At 52.4% G+C, this 18,681-nt stretch overlaps 4 protein-coding genes across 4 annotated transcripts; 2 read left to right on the top strand and 2 right to left on the bottom strand.

Annotated features, from left to right (window-relative positions):
* Positions 1 to 816: 816 nt before the first annotated feature.
* Positions 817 to 1,553, bottom strand: A1O5_07855 (uncharacterized protein; the record flags this gene model as incomplete). Its single annotated transcript, XM_007748443.1, has 2 exons — positions 817 to 1,470; positions 1,518 to 1,553. 2 exons carry the CDS (start codon positions 1,551 to 1,553, stop codon positions 817 to 819), a joined length of 690 nt encoding a protein of 229 aa, XP_007746633.1.
* Positions 1,554 to 2,564: 1,011 nt separating this feature from the next.
* A1O5_07854 (uncharacterized protein) lies at positions 2,565 to 5,579 on the top strand (the record flags this gene model as incomplete). The annotated part of the gene is made up of 8 exons (XM_007748442.1): positions 2,565 to 2,656; positions 2,727 to 2,739; positions 2,792 to 2,994; positions 3,055 to 3,819; positions 3,870 to 3,942; positions 3,998 to 4,053; positions 4,108 to 4,327; positions 4,389 to 5,579. The coding sequence occupies 8 exons, from the start codon at positions 2,565 to 2,567 to the stop codon at positions 5,577 to 5,579; spliced, it is 2,613 nt and encodes an 870-aa protein (XP_007746632.1).
* A 608-nt stretch (positions 5,580 to 6,187) lies between these two features.
* A1O5_07853 (uncharacterized protein) lies at positions 6,188 to 7,039 on the bottom strand (the record flags this gene model as incomplete). The annotated part of the gene is made up of 1 exon (XM_007748441.1): positions 6,188 to 7,039. The coding sequence occupies one exon, from the start codon at positions 7,037 to 7,039 to the stop codon at positions 6,188 to 6,190; it is 852 nt and encodes a 283-aa protein (XP_007746631.1).
* Positions 7,040 to 8,750: 1,711 nt separating this feature from the next.
* A1O5_07852 (3-isopropylmalate dehydratase) lies at positions 8,751 to 11,130 on the top strand (the record flags this gene model as incomplete). Its single annotated transcript, XM_007748440.1, has 2 exons — positions 8,751 to 8,850; positions 8,912 to 11,130. 2 exons carry the CDS (start codon positions 8,751 to 8,753, stop codon positions 11,128 to 11,130), a joined length of 2,319 nt encoding a protein of 772 aa, XP_007746630.1.
* Positions 11,131 to 18,681: the final 7,551 nt, after the last annotated feature.

The raw sequence follows: 18,681 nt of genomic DNA, 5'->3' as shown, positions 1-18,681 counted from the left end.
AAAAGAACAAGAGATCGAAGTCTGTGTTATACTGGGGGGTTAGCCTACATACATAATATTCATTACAACCGCCGGGCACCTTCGCCTCTAGCTGGAGGCGAGATAAATGGAAGAATTTGGCACACGGCACCACGGTGGATGCATTCTCGATGCTTGAAACATGGCCTCTCATGCCGGCAACGGCCCAATTAAAGAGACAAATGTTGCATCCGCGAAGCCATTACCCAGGCGCATTGTGTGGGCAGTGGAGCTCGCGAAGGAGCAAAAGATTGCGGTGGGTGGGAAGACTTGCTTGTAAGCGAGGTGCGATGGATCGTAGCGCACAAGTCTACAGAGTGACGGGTAAAAAAGTACGAGTCAAGGGCATTGCTCATGGGTGGTTTCTAGGCGGGATTAGGCAAGGTTTACGCCCCGGATGACGATTGTTCCGGGCCTCACGGGCCTTTGGGCTCGCATTCGCCTGGCTCAACTTTGGTCGTCCTAAGTACCGTAGGTATGTAGGTAGTACATACCATTATCAGGATGAAGAGTCTCCGCTCGCGTATTCGTAATAGGGCTTCCTTGCTCTTGGGGCGTCCCATGTTCAAGGCTCACACCCTTGGAGAAATTTTATGAACCGAACGTTGTGCAATCCCGGGGGTTCAAATATGATGGATAATGCTACTCGCACTGACGAAGGTTGAGTGGCGATGCAGCTCCCGTTTTTCATCCTCCCGTTCGCCTTTCGGAGATGTACCCGTCTCGCCGTAGAACGCCTCACTCCCTTGTCCAAGTTGTGTGCCCAGTTGGTGGGCCTACCTTCGATTCGCCCTCCGATCAGAAGTTGAAGGTCATATCGTACCCGTTCCCTTTCTCCAAACTCCTCTTCCACGCTGGTCGTTCGCGACACCGAGCGTGCCATGCCTCCATCTTGGGGTATTTCTTGAGATCGATGAAGCCAGCTCCTGTGCACGTGTCGACCGGAAATGAGAGGATGAAGTCTGCTCGTCCGGGGGCGCTGCCCATGAAATAGTCCTGATTTCCCAGTTGAGCGTCCAGATACTTGAAATACAGGTCCAGCTCCGGCCCAGAGTAGCCCCTGCGAAGTTGCCTGTGGACTAGCGATATCAATGGGCGGACGAAAAAAGGGGTCAACTTGACCGCCGCGGTCATGATGACTTCCACGACCATTGGAGCTCCGAGGCTAGCAGAAGCAAGATTGCACAATTCGTCGTCGCGTATCCAGTCATTCTTGTTGCCGTCGCCCTTGAACTTGCCCGTCTTGTCGTATGTATCGATCAGGTATTTTGCAATCACCAGCGATTCCACAATAACTCTCCCATCGCCCGTCTCCAATTGTGGAGCCTTTCCCAGCGGATGTGTTTCTTTCATCTCGAGAGGAGCTCTCTGCTTGACGCGTTGGTGAAGCTTAAGGTCGTATGGGATTTCGAGCTCTTCGAGCAGCCATAGGATTCTTTGCGATTGCGAGTTCTGCGACCTGTAAGCGGTGCCAGGAAGAACAAGTCAAGGGACCTAACATTCAGATGATGGAGCGTTGGGCGTAGTCCTGCCATGATTACACAGACGACAGAGAACAGCAGTGGACAGGTGACGGCGAAGGGAGTGAATAGGTGTGAATGTTTTCTGGGTACCCACCAAGTGGTTTTTCAAGGACGTTGTCTTAAAAGCGCATGTGGCAGCTGCCTCGGTTTGCAGAAGTATAACCGGGTGCAGAAGACCAACCGTATCTAGGTAAGAATCCGAGCTATGAGTTTCTCACATACATAGCTCGGATTCTTACCTAGATACGGGGTAGAACAGAACTCATATTGTGTGTCATGGAGTCATATAGCTTTTAAATATGGTTCTCAGAGTGGAGGGCTCCAAGGGGCTCAAAAGCTGCGTTTCCCAGGTGGACATTTCCTTCACTCCGCATTCACTGTTCAGTTGCCATGGGATACGTGGGGTTACCGACGGCTTGGAAGAAAGATCTACTATCAGTCATGTACTCCGTACCTCTACATAGCATGAATATGGGTTTGCTCTGCCTGTGCGTCAGGATGGTGTGAGAAGGTCGCTAATCCCGCGGGAGGCATACAGATCTTAAGGATGTCAAGTCTTCGCTCCATCAAGCCATTTCGAAGTTGTGAAGGAAGAAGAACAGAATATCTCAGGAGTCAATGAAACAATCGGCTCAGCAAGGATAATTGGAACAGACAAGAAAGATATCAGGCTGTACGCAGCACCAGATCTTACTCTTGCTCTTGTTTAGCGGAGAGGGCAAGTTGGGTTTAAAGCGGCAGGATGTCTACAAACTTTCGATGTATGCACCTGAGGCGTGAAGTTAGGGACATTCTGTCACAACCACAGAACCAACGAGACCACGTTCCCTTGCTAATTGTACGACTCCTTTCAATGAACTGAACCTCGGCGCTCACGACGGCCATGAACTGATGATATGGAATATTGTGCTCGGTCTCTATCTGGTCCGGTTCGATTTCTGACTGTACCCCAATCGTCCTCGCCAGCACCCTTGTGTGCGTCGCCAAATCCTCTTGATATTTTCTCGACTGTTTGATGCCGCAATGCGCCTGGACGTCAAGCGACAACTCTTTGCTCGTTCGTCTTCCCCACAAATGCTATGTGTCAAGACTGACCTAGTCAAGGCTCGGAGCGAGTAAAGGGCATCGATTTTCACAGGCAAGTACCAGACTCTTATGAAAGGCAGAATTCTAACAGTCGCACAGCACCGAACCATGGGTATTACTTCCGTTATTCCATCTTTGCCCGCTCCCTGCACTGACGGCTCAAGATCCTCACTACCTTATACAATGGCCATGCCCACATTTGGTCCTATGAAACCCAGTCCATCATCAAAACGTTCGAGCTCACCGATGTGCCTGTGAGGGCGGGAAGGTTCATTGAGAGAAAGAACTGGATAGTGTGTGGCAGCGATGATTTCCAACTCAGAGTGGTCAATTGGAATACAAGTGAGAAGGTCAAAACATTTGAGGCGTAAGCGGCTTGAGACATTCCAAAGCAATCGAATAGGTGGGCTTACAACGACGGTTGCAGACACCCAGACTATATCCGCGCAATTGTCGTGCATCCCGTCCTCAGCGTGGTCCTGACCGCCTCAGATGACATGACAATTCGCATGTTTGACTGGGAAAAGGACTGGCGGTGTGTGCGCGAATTCGTTGGACACCAACACTATGTCATGGGACTCGCAATCAACCCCAAAGATACCAACGTCTTTGCGTCAGCATGCTTAGATCGAACAATCAAGATTTGGAGCATCGACAATGCCACCGCTAAACAGACCATTGAGGCACACGAAAAGGGTGTGAATCATGTCGACTACTATCCACACAGCGACAAGCCTTACCTCCTCAGTACCTCGGATGATAAGACGGTCAAAGTATGGGACTACACCACCAAAGCCCTCATTGCAACACTTGAAGGACACACCAGCAATGTCAGCTTCGCCTGTTATCACCCCGAATTACCCGTCATCATATCCGGTTCCGAAGACGGAACCATCAAGATATGGCATGCCAATACGTACCGGTTAGAACAGTCGCTGAGCTATGGTTTGGAGAGAGCATGGTGTGTTTCGTACCAGAGAGGAAAACAAGGTGTTGCCATGGGCTTTGACGATGGTGCCGTTGTTGTGAAGATGGGCAGAGAGGAACCAGCTGTTTCCATGGACGGAACTGGAAAACTCGTCTGGGCACGTCACAACGAGGTAGTGTCTGCTATCATCAAGGGAGGAGATGCAACAGTCAAGGACGGTGCACCTATTGCCCTTCCAAGCAAAGAAATGGGCACCACCGAAATGTGAGCAGTGTTCTCAATCAGGGTGGTAAACCTGCTAACGTGAGATGCAGCTATCCCACCACACTATCTCACTCACCGAATGGCCGCTTTGTCAGTGTCTGCGGTGACGGGGAGTTCATCATTGTGAGCAGTCTGGTGCTTCTCTTCAGCGACGTCTCTCCTGCTAACGATCGCCCAGTACACCGCTTTGGCATGGAGAAATCAAGCCTTTGGCTCGGCACTTGATTTTGCATGGTATGTAGAGCCTCAAGCCTTGGGGTACCATTATCCGCTAACACTGGCTAAAAGGGCATCACATCAGAATCCAACCGACTACGCAATCCGAGAATCTAGTACGAGCGTTAAAATTTTTAAGAAACTAAAAGAAAGCGGCGGTCTCGATGTTGGCTTTCAGTCAGAGGGTCTCTGCGGCGGTACTCTTCTCGGCGTAAAGGGACAAGGAGGGATAGGCATGTTTGACTGGGAGACTGGCACTCTCGTCCGAAGAATTGAAGTCGAACCCAGAGAGGTAACAATAGCCCTTTCTATCCAACTGTTTGGAGCGGCTGTGACTGAAACATTTGGGACAGGTCTACTGGAGCGAGTCAGGCGAACTAGTGGCCCTTGCCTGCTCCGACACCACCTACGTCCTCCGCTTCGACCGTGAAGCCTACCTTGACGGCCTCAATTCGGGCCAAGCAGACGAAGACGGTGTTGAGGCCGCCTTCTCTGTCGTCACTGATTTACAAGAATCTGTGAAATCTGGCGAATGGGTCGGCGATGCTTTCATATTCACCACCAACACCCGTCTCAGCTACCTTCTAGGCGAACAAGTCGTGAATATCGCCCAATTCGACCAGCCGATGTATCTATTGCGATATCTGCAACGGGACGAGCGTGTCTACCTCTGTGATAAGGATGTCAACGTCGTCTCTTACAGACTTTCCACCGCCCTCCTATCCTACCAAACCCTTGTCTTGCGAGGTGAACTCGAAGCCGCACAGGAACTCCTTCCAGATATCCCACAGGATCAAATGAACAAGATTGCACGCTTCCTTGAAGCCCAAGGCCACAAGGACCTCGCACTGGAAGTCGCCACTGACCCTGAACACCGCTTCGAACTAGCGTTGGGATTGAACAATCTCGCGATTGCGTTGGAGATCACGAGGGAATCAGATACGCAAGCGCGGTGGGCCGCTGTGGCCGACAAAGCTCTCGAAGCATGGGACGTGAGACTTGCGGAGGAGTGTTTTAGTCATGCGAAAGACCACGGTTCTCTTCTTCTCTTATACACTAGCTCGGGCAACAAGGAGGGGCTTCTCAAACTGGCAAAGCAAGCAGAAGAATCGGGTGCCAACAATGTCGCATTCGCTGCCCTGTGGTCCACAGGTGATGTGGCAAGTTGCATTGACCTTCTGAAACGAACAGGAAGGATCAGCGAGGCGGTCCTGTTCAGCCAGACCTATAAACCGAGTTTGACACCCGGGTTAGTCGTGGAGTGGAAAGAGGGGCTCGAGAAGCAAGGAAAAGGCAAGGTTGCGAGGTTGCTGGGCGTCCCGGGCAAGGGCCAGGATGAAGAGCTGTTCCCCGAATGGGAAGAATACATCAAGTTGGAGGAGGAGATTGAAAGTAACAAAGGTGCTGCTGCTGCAACACCACCACAGGGCAAGGACCTTCTCGACATGAACGGCGGTGCCGAAAATGAGCCTGATGACGAGGCACCAGAGACGAATGGAGCGGTCAAGGCGGATGGAGACGACGAGGTTGAGCCTGCGGCTTGAATCACCGGGCACACCTGTGATAGGGTTCTGAGGCCTTCTGCCATAGATGAGATACCTGGACTGTGCGGTGATTTAAGACAGGCTGGATCGGGCTGGGACAGGGAATGGGTTAGACCGAGCCGTGGCCCTCATCCATCAGGGGCGTCTTGAGAGCTCACCACAGCCTTATGGAAATATTGAGTTCAAGTCCGAGGTGTTTATTATGCCGCGATCTTTGTCCACATGGGGTGCCCGTCAATATCATTGCAATCCAATACACTGCGCCGTGGTTACCAAGTGAATTGTCGTCGTATGCCTTGCTTTACTTGTATCATTTTTGTACACCGTGAAACGAACCCAAAAGCAAACTATATGTTCTCTCCCCCCTCCCCCAACAATCGCCCTCTTTGTACAGGCTGGACGCTCGGAACCCTTGGACACCAGCATTTCCGTCGTGCTCCTTTCTCCTCAACTTCCTCGTCAACAGAAGATATATCCCCTTCGACTGTTCAAGTCAACTAGCTTCGTCTTGCTTAGGGGTGTATGAACATGGCGATCTATTTCTTTTTTTTTTCTTTTCAGGGCTGCAGGGAAGTGGTTTCCTCCCCATCGGTGGTCACTATCGAGTCTTACGATGAGCGAACATTGCCCTTCACACCCGTCACATGGGCGACTTGATGCCAGTGATCCACGCGCCCTTCAAGCGAGCAGGGTACAATGAAGTACAGTTTGTGCGGGTCTTCTAGTCCCTGGAACTCGTAGTCTCCCAGCGGCCGGATCTCGAATTGCTGGTGCGTGAGTTTCTTCTGTTCTCGCTGAGAACGCAGGCTGCGAAGGTCCAGAGAAGCCGCTGCCGGCGCGTTTCTTTCGTGGGAGGGATGCCCGTCGGTCCCTCTGTCAGCGGTATGGATCTCTTCCTGCGCCTCTGTCTGCCGCCTGGCCATTTCCATCTCGCTCTGCAGTTGAAGAAGGAATTCTTCAGATACCACGATCTGGCCGCCCTCTGTGACTTGAATGAATCGGGCGGCGCGGTTGACCACTGGCCCTAGGTAGTCCATCCGTTGGATCACTTCGTTCCATTTGTTCACGGGCTCTCCCCAGTGCGCACTCGTCCTCAATTGCAAGCCGCGGAAGAGAACATGACCTTCAGAGTCCTTGGTCTCTTGGCCAGGCGGCAGCTTTAGGATTTCATTCGGCCAGTGCTCGTCCAGGAGTTTTTCCTGCACGTCGAGGCAGAACTGTACCGCCGAGGTGGCGGTAGGGAAGGCAATCATGAAGCCGTCGCCGTTTTGCTTGACCTCGTAGCCTTCGTTCGCGACAGTGAGGCCTCTGATCATGTCGTCGTGCAGTTTCATGGCCTCGATCATGGCCTTTGGGTCTTTCTCCCAGATATTTGTCGATTTGACAACATCGGTGAAAACTATTCCGATTCTACCCAGCGGTGGAGGCGTGTCTCTGGCGGGGGTTTCACTGCGGATCATGGCTGCCTTTCCCGGTCTTCTGGCTGCATTGCTGTAATTGAGCGATGTAGAGGTTGAAAAATAGCGAATGCGTACACAGTATTGTGTCTGAGGCGCGAGATGCGCGCCTGCAATGCTGAGAGCGAGCCTCGAAGGTGCTCGTTGTGTGGATGGGGTCAGCAAAAGTACATGGCTCAAGCAAGATGATGTCGACTCGAGGAATGTCTGGGCTCTTCTCAGCTCAGGAAGCCCAAATCTAGGCATCCGATTAGGCGCATACAGGTCGGCTAACGGTCTGCGGCAGAGTTATCTGGTCCTTTGCCGAAAGTCATGAGTGAGGGAAGGGAATGGTTTGTAACAGCTTGATTGAATAGAGATCTTGCTCAACCTGCGTGCCTCTTTTCAAAATGCCCACTTTTGGTGTCCACGCTTCCCAGCCCGTTCCAGAGCTCAGCCGTTACGAAGGTGGCGTCGTTAGCGAGATACGCAGCCGAGATTCTGGAGGGATGGGGTGGGGGCCACGTTCAGCGATAGGTGAGCTTCGATTCCACGCTGCAGTCCTTATTGGGCCAAGAGTCGCTCGCTTGTTCGAGCAGTTTGGCCAGTTGCAGGGAATGGAATGAAAGGAGAAAACCATAGTGCAAAAAATGAAAGGGACTGTCCCTGGATGAATGGTGTTGTGTGATGAGAATGCATTGTTTCTCTTCGGTTTCCGTGGCAAGAATCCCTTTGCACCTCGACCCACCTGCCAGTCTGTAGGTACAGTACAGTTCATATATCAGCGCTCGCCAAGATATATATCACAATATCACAAGATCAAAACATCACGGCTGCCCCACTACCCAGGTAAGTATAGCAATATCAATTGTATTTGCCCGGTTCTGGACAACATAGCCCCATCTGAAAGCAGTCTGAGCCAGCAATGAGACCCCTTCGACTTCGAGTTCTGGGCTATGCGACTGAATGAGAAAAGATCTAACAGGGTCGGTGGCCGGGGCCTTGTGAGGTTGCTGAATACATAGTAGCTGCGACACCTGTAAGTGAACTGGGAGGGCATCCCGTGTCCATACCCAGTATAAGCTACTTCGGCGAGGCTGAGCTTCCCTGCCGTTGTTGATGAGTTGACAGTTTCACAGCCTCGCCCATGCTGATACAAGCTTCAGTACATTTGCTGTCAGGACCACGGGGGCTCTTCTGATCTTGTCGTTCCCCTTGAAATGCCCATCTCGTCCTTCTTGAAGCGAATATTGCACCCAAACCGCCATTGCCGTTGCGGAGACCTGCAGTGGCCGAGCTGTTCTCGAAGTCCTCATCCCGGAAAATCTGGTTGGGGCAAGTGGCACTTGCCCATTTTGTCTTAGCATTCCTACCACAGCTCCCTCGCAGAGACCACGAATCATCTTCTTTCGACTGCATAGGAGGCCTTGTCCGCAGGATTGCTGATCATGTGTTGGAAAGGTGTGGAGAGCAAGAGCAACAAGGCTGAGTCTGGATGACAAGGCTGGCTGGCTGGAGCTGATCCAATCATCTGCGGACCAATCAACGGGCGTGTGAAGTCATCCTCTCCTCCGATGTCGGGCCTCTGCATCCTCCCCCCCGCCATCCACTGTCTCTCCAACCCTTTTTGCTTATATCTGGTGCTCTGCTATTCGAAGATTCATTCTGCAAATTCCATTCCATCCTTGAATCTCGCATTTCGCTCCCGGTGGTGATCGCTGCTGTGTCTGTCAAGATGCCTTCTATCGAGTCAACCCCTAGGACTTTATATGACAAGGTCTTCCAAGACCATATCGTCAACGAAGAGCGAGATGGCACCGTTCTCCTCTACATCGGTACGCTACACACTTAACCCACGGAACAGTCGGGCTCAGAAAGCATTGACGTTTCTAACAGACAGACACCTTGTCCACGAGGTCACCTCCCCACAAGCATTTGAAGGCCTGAAGAACGCCAAGCGGAAAGTCCGCCGGCCAGACTGTACGCTTGCTACCACCGACCATAATGTCCCCACGACATCACGCAAGAATTTCAAGAATGTGGCAGACTTTGTCAAGGAAGAGGACAGCAGATTACAATGCACCACCCTCGAAGACAATGTTAAAGAGTTCGGCCTCACGTATTTCGGCCTGGGAGACAAGAACCAAGGCATCGTGCACATCATCGGTCCCGAACAGGGCTTCACTTTGCCGGGCACAACAGTCGTGTGCGGTGACAGCCACACCTCTACTCATGGCGCGTTCGGCGCCCTAGCCTTTGGCATCGGCACTAGCGAAGTCGAACATGTCTTGGCCACGCAATGTTTGATCACAAAGAAGAGCAAGAACATGCGGATACAGGTCGACGGCCAGTTGGCACCCGGGGTCAGCAGCAAAGATATAATTCTGCATGTCATCGGTGTCATCGGCACCGCCGGCGGTACAGGCGCCGTCATTGAATTCTGCGGTTCTGCAATCCGAAGTCTCAGCATGGAAGCTCGCATGTCCATCTGCAACATGTCTATCGAAGGTGGAGCCAGGGCCGGCATGATCGCCCCAGATCAAACTACCTTCGAGTATCTCAAGGGCCGCCCCCTGGCTCCAAAGGTCGACAGCAATGAGTGGAAGAAGGCGACCAATTACTGGGCCGGTTTAAGATCAGACGAAGGTGCCAAATACGACATCGAGGTCTTCATTGACGCAAAGGATATCGCCCCAACAGTCTCGTGGGGAACATCACCACAGGATGTCGTACCCATTACTGGTGTTGTCCCCAGCCCCGACGACTTTGAGGACCCCAACAAGAAAGCCAGCTGCAAACGGGCCCTTGAATATATGGGACTCACCCCAGGCACCAAGATGGAAGACATCGAGGTGGACAAGGTCTTCATCGGCTCATGCACAAATTCCCGCATTGAGGATATTCGTGCCGCCGCCAAGATCGTCAAGGGTAAGAAAGTCGCTCCCAATATCAAGCGAGCCATGGTCGTGCCAGGTTCTGGTAACATCAAGGCTCAAGCTGAGAGCGAAGGCCTGGATAAGATCTTCCTAGATGCAGGCTTCGAATGGCGGGAGGCTGGCTGTTCAATGTGCCTGGGCATGAACCCTGATATCCTGTCACCCAGAGAACGCTGTGCGAGCACCTCAAATCGCAACTTTGAAGGCCGACAAGGCGCTCTTGGCCGCACGCATCTCGTGTCTCCTGTCATGGCGGCGGCGGCGGCGATTGTGGGTAGATTGGCTGATGTGCGCAAACACAGCGACAATCCTTCTCCTGCCAAAGCAGACCCTAAACTTGACGTAAGGCCTGAATTTGCGGAGCTCGACTCTGAAGAAGAGCTTGACCGTATCCTCGATATCCCCACAGACGCAACCAGCACGGCTACAAATCACCTTGAGGGCATGGGTGAATCAGGAGGTCTGCCCAAATTCACCGTGCTGAAAGGTATTGCAGCCCCACTCGATAAAGCCAACGTGGACACGGACGCCATCATCCCGAAGCAATTCCTCAAGACCATCAAACGCACCGGCCTAGGCTCTGCGCTCTTCCATCCCTTACGCTACAACGAGGACGGTAGCGAGAACTCGTCTTTCATCCTAAATCAAGACCCCTACCGTCAGGCAAAGATCCTCGTCGTCACCGGTCCCAACTTTGGGTGCGGCTCTTCGCGAGAACACGCCCCTTGGGCGCTTCTGGACTTTGGGATCAAGTGCGTCATCGCCCCCAGCTACGCAGACATCTTCTTCAACAACACATTCAAGAACGGCATGTTGCCACTCATCATGCCGGACCAGGAGAAACTCAACAAGATCGCCGACGAAGCCCGAGCGGGCCATGAGATCGAGGTGGATCTGCCCAACCAGGTCATCCGCGACGATAAGGGCAACGAACTGGCGAGATTCGAGGTGGAGGAGTTCCGCAAGCACTGTCTTGTCGAGGGCCTCGACGATATCGGGTTGACCATGCAGATGGAGGACAAGATTGCACAGTTTGAAGCCAAGAGGACCTTGGACACGCCCTGGTTGGACGGCAGCGGCTATCTCAAGAAATGGCGCATGGGCCCCGTCAAGATCGAGGCGGCGCCGGTGCCCAAGACGAATAGGGGCGAGGTCAAGTCCGACCCTGTCGAATGGTAGAGACATTATGAATCGGATAGTTGGATTGTCGGGGTTGTGTAAATGGGTACCAAGCTGCAATAATGCAACGCCATCAAGGGGCGGGAGAATGAAAAAAAAGTTTTGATTGAAGATAATACTGACCTACTATTACCTCGAAAGGACAGAGAGATATTCCACGAGTTTGATCGTTGGGGGGGGGGGGGGGGAATAGCAATCGGAATGCTCAATTGTTTGTTTGCTAGAGGCAATTCTTCTTCCTCTTCCTCTTCCTCTTTCTGTTCTATTTCCGCCTGTGTTCTTGTGTTTCGCCGCCATCACACCAGACGCAAATCTTGAGAGTCCATAATTTCATGCATCCCTCATTCGTCTGACGATTCATCAATGGTCCTGTCTGTCTGTCCGTCCATCTATCTGTCCATGTGGTAGGTAGGTACGGCCTGTCCAACCAAAGCGGTGCCCAAACGCGAAGGATGATGGAAAGATATCATACCCTAGAGCAACGAGCATTGGAGTGTATTTTATCTAGCTACGGACCTATGTGCCTACCTCTTCCACCCCATAATGCTAGGGCTGCGGAGGGGGGACATAGAGAGAGACTGTGAGGTGAGATGACTTGGCGGTCCCGTCTGTTAAGGAAAGGAGTAGGAATAGGATTAGGAAGACATTCATTCTCCTTTCAGGGGGAGTCCTGGTCTGGAGCAAGACGCTCTTCTCTTTTTCACTTTGTTTCTTTCTTTCTCTCTTCCTTTGTTCAGCCCAGGATTCGACGCGTGGGCGGCCACAGGGGAGAGGAAGGGGTTCTTGGATGCGAGAGGAGGTGCAGGACGAGTTAGTGTCCTCCAATTTGTCTCTCATCCGACGTAGTTTGACCTTGACTCGCCATAAGCCTCAAGTCAATTGAGGCGGCGACTAAAGACCTTTGAAAGAGAGAGGACAAGGTTGACAGGAGAAAGAAAGAGAAGAATTGAGAGGGCGAGGAGGCAACGTTCGAGACTCCTGCCCCAGTCGCTAGCGACTCGCCACGAATTCCTCGCAATACCACTTCCTCTGCTGACTGGTGCCAGGCTCTTCAAAGCAAAAATAGCAGATATCTGCCGTTGCTACCATCCGAGGGAACAGAGATCGACAGGAGAACCTTTATCCGATGCCTTCAGCCTTTTGTTTCGTAGTTGGGCGGCCTTGTTGTCAGATGAACGGGGGACAGTAGCCTTAAGGATGACCATGAACGCCGACAATTGGAACCGTAAGACCGATAACATTCCCATGTGAGTCGTCGAGCGCTTTCCTCCCTGAAGAGCTCTGGAGAGAGTGTTTTTCTGGGATAACATAACAAACGATGTGGAAATCGGTAGATGGTGTAATAACGCTATAGCATATCTTTTTGCTGGCTACATACGATCCGGCGGCTTTGCGATGTCGGGTTCGTGTGGATCAACCCTCGGCGGGCGCTGCTCTAGGCCCAAAAACATGGACTTCGCATGAGGACTAAAACAGGCGTTGAGGGAATGCTGGTAGTAAGCATCGATTGGAGACATTGTTCTCTTACCGGATCTGAAAACGAGGGGTCATGAGAGTCTGATCGTCTGGCCAGGGGCCTTCAAGCTAAAGTGGGCGTACTGGGGTGCTCAATCAGCCAGACGGCCGTGGCTTTCTGTCGAATTTGACACTCTGCTGACATTAGATTACTTCCCCTGCTCATTCAGGCTGAAATGGCAGGGTAGCATGCGAAATCTTGGGTTGCGTCTTCTGCGACGTCCTAACTCGTCCTTCACAGGCGGTTTCTGAACGAAATCTAGGTACGGTGACTCCGGCAAAGTAGAATCTCATCTCATCCCGGGGTGACTTCGGGAATCAGGTAGAATGATGATGATGCTCCATTCTTGTTCGTAGCATAGGGTGTGTTGCAAGACACGTGCGTTGGAAGGATCAGGTTGTCAGCCACATCCTGCTGAGCCTAGAGGGTCCGAGGGTGATTGGAATGCAACTTTGCCAGGTATCCGGGCTGGCTGCACTTTCAACGTCGAACATTCGATCGTATTGGGATCCAGTCAATGCTGCGGAGGGCTGAGATTCCTGCTGATTCCGGCTCGCCCACGTGGTCCTGTTCACCGCACAGCTTTCGATCCACTCAACAGAATTGCTAGCGGTGAATTATAGAGGATCTCGTTAAGAAGACTTGGGTACCTGAGTTACGAGGGAACATGATTGAACGGCTCTCAATTGTCGGTGAGGATTTGATGTCTAATTGAAGTGATAGCGCCGGAGGTTCGATGCTCGTGTACACAAGGGTAGAACAAGTCGGACAAGGCAGAACGTCCATTTGAAGATCATCAAGTATGATATGGCCGACCATTGGCTTCTTGCATCCAACAACTCTCGTTCTGGAGGATATTGCCGCACCTGACTGTCGTTGTAGCTGCATTCTACGACAATAACAACTTGCATTTTCAAAGTCGGTGAATGCAGAACGACATCTGGGTCCATGGATCAAGCGTGCTTGGCGACCACTTGCAGCCTTCAGATTCTGGAGGAGATCGAATTTGAGCCGAAGGAGATTTGTGGGAAAAAGACATGGAGAGCAGTCGGCTCAACTCTTTGCCCAAGTGCCGTTGATGTCGTCCAATGCTTTCGGCCAAGTCCTGTGCCCAAGCAAGGCATACAGTAAGTAGATGACACAGCTGCAGCAGTCAATGGTAAGGCCGCACGCTAGCATTGGCTCAAACTTTCAGGTCTTACAACTTCACAATGATGTGTAGGCTAACCTATTCTGGTCTCTTAAGTCAAAATCCAGGGATGGTAGACAGGATGGATGTGTTTCCACCTCCCTCCCGGCCCCCCAAACTGTATCGGTTTTTGAAAGCTTGAAGGCCAACAAGTTCGATATGTCTCGAGATGCTCCTCACAACGCACAATTGGCGGCATTGAGCGTCACCAAAGCGTGTGTTTGAGGGTGCGTGGATCAGAGCGGCAATAGAGGAGCAACTTGAAGAGTAGTCGGTACCCAGGTAGTATCTCGCGAGTGGCTTTCACTTGTCCCTTATCCCTTGTCCCTTGCTCCTTGACTGTGTTGCTTGGGCAATAATGGAGGTCAACCAAAAAGGCAGTTCGAAAGAGAGTCGTGGCCAATGGTGCAATAATACCGTGTTCGTGTCGACGCCGAGCCCGAGCCAGCTGGGCTGCAGTGCGTGGAACTTCAAGCTGTGAAACGCAGTGTCCCGCAGAAAAACCTCGTGGCCGCCACAAAATCTGGGTCTGCAGGCGTTGGCCACGTGGAACAGGGAAGATGCTAGACTGCAGTTGATGCAGGGTGCATGCTAGACTGCAAGTAGGCGCGTGGGCGGAATACAGAGACGGCATTGGACGTACTTGGACAGCGACACGAGGGTCGAATCGGAGGTTTCACCTGCCTTGGAGGTGCAGAGGTTTCGGCTGGCTGGGCATGAGCTCAGAGTTTGCAGGTATGACGAGCGAGGGCAGAGGTTGAGATCCAAACACCGGAAACCCCAGGGACGGCAGCAGTTGGATTCCTGCACAGAGCCAATGTAATCTGTCCCCAGGCACAGACGGTCCTTCATGACTCGTACATCACTCCATATAGTGCGCAATGAGATGAGGCGATGACAAAGTTAAAAAAAATCTCACCGATAGAGCTTCCTGGCCACAGGTTGTGCGGGAAGCGTAGCCTGTTGGGCCGTGGTTGCATGCCAAAACTGCGCGAGAACGAACTGTGTGGCTTCGACGGCTTCGACTTGGGCGGGTTGCCCGTCAATACGAGCTGCCACCACCGCTTGGCTGCAGGACCCAGTGCTCTAAGTACTGCTCGTGCGGCGATCGTGCAGGCAAGTCCCGATACCAGTTATAGCATAGCGAGCATGGCGAATGATCATCTGTGCTAACAATGATGTTTTCCCTGTTTCCTTGTCATTCTTGTCCAATCCACGAATTCTTATTGCAAGGCCGCCAGCAAGGTCGGAACCTTACCACCGGGGGAGCTGGTCGTCTCGGAGGGAAGCTTGTGGCTTTTTGCAACAGGAATCGAAGGAGATATTTGATGTGTGGACTCGACGAGGGACGTTAGATAGTCAAGACGGGTCTTGCGAGCGTGAAAAGGTGGACCAGGAGGTGCCGAGAAGCCGCCCTGGGTTCTGGCTATTCCAATCGGGATGGGGCCAGGATTGATTGACTGCGGAGTGATGAAATGCTTCCATGGCTTCTTCTGGATTGTTTCGCAGGCCGCTGAAAGGGGAAAATGGAATCGTGGAAGAGGGACGAATGGGAGTTGAGACGCGACAGGCCGTCGCTTGCCCAAAGGGGAGTCCTGATGAAGCAAGGTTCGACGCGGACTTGACCGCTAGGCCGTCGACCGGCGTGGTTTGATGGTCCCAGCTCACTTCTGATTCCCAGGAGTGGTTCATACAACAGGTGGTGGAGGGAAAAAATTGGGGAAAATCGAAAGCAGGTGCAGGAGGCCGCGTGGAGAATTCGCCCTTGCTAGCCATGATGAGTTTAAGCCCTGGCGGGTTGTTGAATGCCAAATGGATGGATGGGGGACAGAAACTGCACCTTTTTGACGTCGAGGATAAAAGTCCCCTCTCCAATTCCCCCCCTTTTTTTGCTAGGGTAGCTATCTTCAGCCCTGCTGATTGACAGGGTGTGCCCAGTGTGTCCACTTGTCATGGATGTTGGATAAGATGCTCCGTAAAGTGCGACGTCTGGCTCGGAGCAGGTGGATCATTCTCAAATTAAACTGCTTCGATTGTGGAACCTGGAATCTTTCTCGAAGGCCGAGGGACGCTGGGCAGTCAGCCACGACTTTCAACACTGGGGTGGATCTTGGGTGCGGGTTTGATTGTTCCAAGGACCAAGGCTGCGATTGTGGCCCCCTAATCCAGTTAAATCCAGTTAAAGCCCAGGCACCCCCACCCCTGGCACCCACACCTGGGAGGCGGCCTTGATACATTTCCACGTGGCCTCCCTGAGCCACCCAGCGCCAGGCTCCCCAGCCAGCCCAGGCTAACAGCAGGACCGCCTAGGGATGCCGGTGCTTCCCTTAGCTGCCTAGCATAGTCCTCTCTCGACGGAGCTTAGAGAATTCTCTTCGCGCCAACACTTGAAGCTTGTCGCTCGCCTAGCCCAAAGGTGCTGAGGCACTAGACTTTAACTGCAGATTGTCAGGGCTCCATTGGCCTAAGACGCAAATCCCCTCCCTTAGTTTGTTTCATCTCGAGCCTGACGATCAGCTCCTCGAACATGACCTTTGAAGTTGGAACCCTGAGGCGGAGTACCTCGTACGCAATATTCTTCACTTGTGACTTTACCAGACAGCCTGCCATGCCACGTCTTCTGCCTTGGTCCGTCGGCACCCCGTCCAAGACTGGTCTAGCTCATACCCATCGGTCGAGGTTTGACCTCGCCGCAAAGTCTGCAGTCCAGAGCCCGTGATTGAGGTTGCATGCTCGTACACATTTCCTCTTGGCACATCTGATTGTACGTACAGCACCAAGCTCTGAAGGACTGCTCGTTTAAGACGAGTGAACCATGGTTGGTGCCCTCAGCTCACCGACCAGCTGGCACGAGCGTATCAAGCGGCAAGCCCTCGATACTCGCAGCCTGGGCGCCGGAAAGTGGCCGGTAGCCTTCTGGAAATCTCAACCTTCCTACCCTATGCCTTTTTTGAGACCCTTGCGCTCTTGCTACCCCTGCGTTCACCTTCGTCGAGCCGGGGGAATTTCTTAGAAGCTTATAATGGGGAAAGGGAGGAGGGTACTTTCGCACACGGCGTTCCGGCGCTGAAGCTTTTGTTGTATCAAATCATATCATCGAGATGGACCTCAGTGAGCACATACCGCGGCACGGGTGGCTTCTCATTTTCACCATGGTTGTGCATTCTGAGTGGCTCCCCCGGATGCTAACGGTCGATGGCTCCGAAGGAGTTGCTGCTGGCTGGGGGGACTTCGACCTTCTGGAGGCCTCAAATCTCCAACATGTCCGGGCTTCCGAAACCACCAATGTTTCCTATCCTGAATACGTCGGCTGGGACGAGATAACGACTGATTGTACGACTCTGGCTTGGCTAAGAAAATCATAGTGCTCGTCTCGCGTCCCCGTCGCACGGTTGTCGACACATGAGGAGCACTGCGAAGCTCCGAGGAGGTCAGCCTGTTTCGCGGAATGCGAAGGATGTCATGCCTGGTCCTTTGCCAGGATTCAAACCAATAATGAGTCAAGATGTTATTCATCTCCGAAAACGTGAAAATCCCAAGCACGCGCACGTTCTCCCTTTCTCCCTTGCTCCCCTCTTCTTCAGCCTGTGGGGATTGAAGGTGGTACTACCAGTTAGCTAAGTCACAGCATCGATGACGATCATTTGCAGTCTGAAGAGTAGAATCCGCTTTCAATTCTCCGTTCCCACATCAATTGGTGGGCTGCGGATCCACGGCAAATGGCAGGAGTGTCACCAATGTCACTGGCATGCGCTGGTCAGCATCATCTTCAGATCATAAGTAATGACCGTCGATATAGGTCGTACTCCGCAATGGGCGGTGGACCGAGTTGAACAAGAGATTACCATTGAATCGTGGAACTGCGGTGAACCTCTAGTTAGGTAAAGCCGTTTCTTTCCGAGTGTTCCCTATGTCGTTTCTTGTCCGTCAGAGAAGTTTGGGATAGAGCTTTTCCCAATGAGTGATCATGGTCCATCCCCATCTCCTGGTCTTTTGAGACGCGTAGCGTATCAGATGCGATCTTGTGTCTCCCGATCTGCTGGAAATGAAGGGACAATTCTAAGCCATCAAGGCGTCTTGTAATATCGTGGAAGCTGCTCTACCCGCAAACAGTAAGGCGGCAGAACTGAATGCAGCCTGTGAATGGATTAGGCAGCAAACGAAACAGGACCATGTGCGCATGATTACGGAGTACTCGAGTTGCATTCATCGCCTGAGGAGGGATGGTGGACATGGAAACATTTCCTGAAGCATCCATCTTGGGTGACGATGAAAGTGGGTTTTATGGGGAGGGAATGATGAGGCTCCCATTTTTATTACGGAGCGATTTGGATGGCTTGACGTCGAAGACCTACAGTAGGAGGGAGAAAAAAGTTGGAGATGACAGTTCTTTAACAACACCAATGGTACGAGGACCGAGTACAGCGGTGAAAGAACTTTGCTGGTGCCTATAAAACAAACAGTTACCTAGGTAGGTAGGCACCAAGACACTAGAGGACAGAAGGTCGTTGGGGGCCCCTGCAACTTGTCCGCCACTCTTTGTCTTGGGGTTTTGTAACTGCCTGTCATGTCATGGCTGGTGAGGCCGTGGCCGGCGCCCGCTGTCAATGCCCGTCGCACCCGTGGGCTGCCGGCTGTGTGTCTGGCATCCACGCCTATGATGATTCTTACTGGTACTTGACCGGCGCCACGGGCGCCACGTTGGGATGCAGACTTAGGTAAACTGTCCTTAGAACTCAGGCGTGTCCAAATAATCATGGCCGTCACGGTTGGGCGGTCAGTTAGCTGTCACGTCCAGTCTTCACCTCCTCTTTCCTGTGCTCCGTACTCCGTATTACATCCCGTC

The sequence above is a fragment of the Cladophialophora psammophila genome (assembly GCF_000585535.1).
Source record: "Cladophialophora psammophila CBS 110553 chromosome Unknown aczJe-supercont1.12, whole genome shotgun sequence".
Classification (NCBI taxonomy): domain Eukaryota; kingdom Fungi; phylum Ascomycota; class Eurotiomycetes; order Chaetothyriales; family Herpotrichiellaceae; genus Cladophialophora; species Cladophialophora psammophila.
The sequence above is the reverse complement of the archived record's forward strand: the minus strand, read 5'-3'. Positions and strand labels throughout refer to the sequence as shown.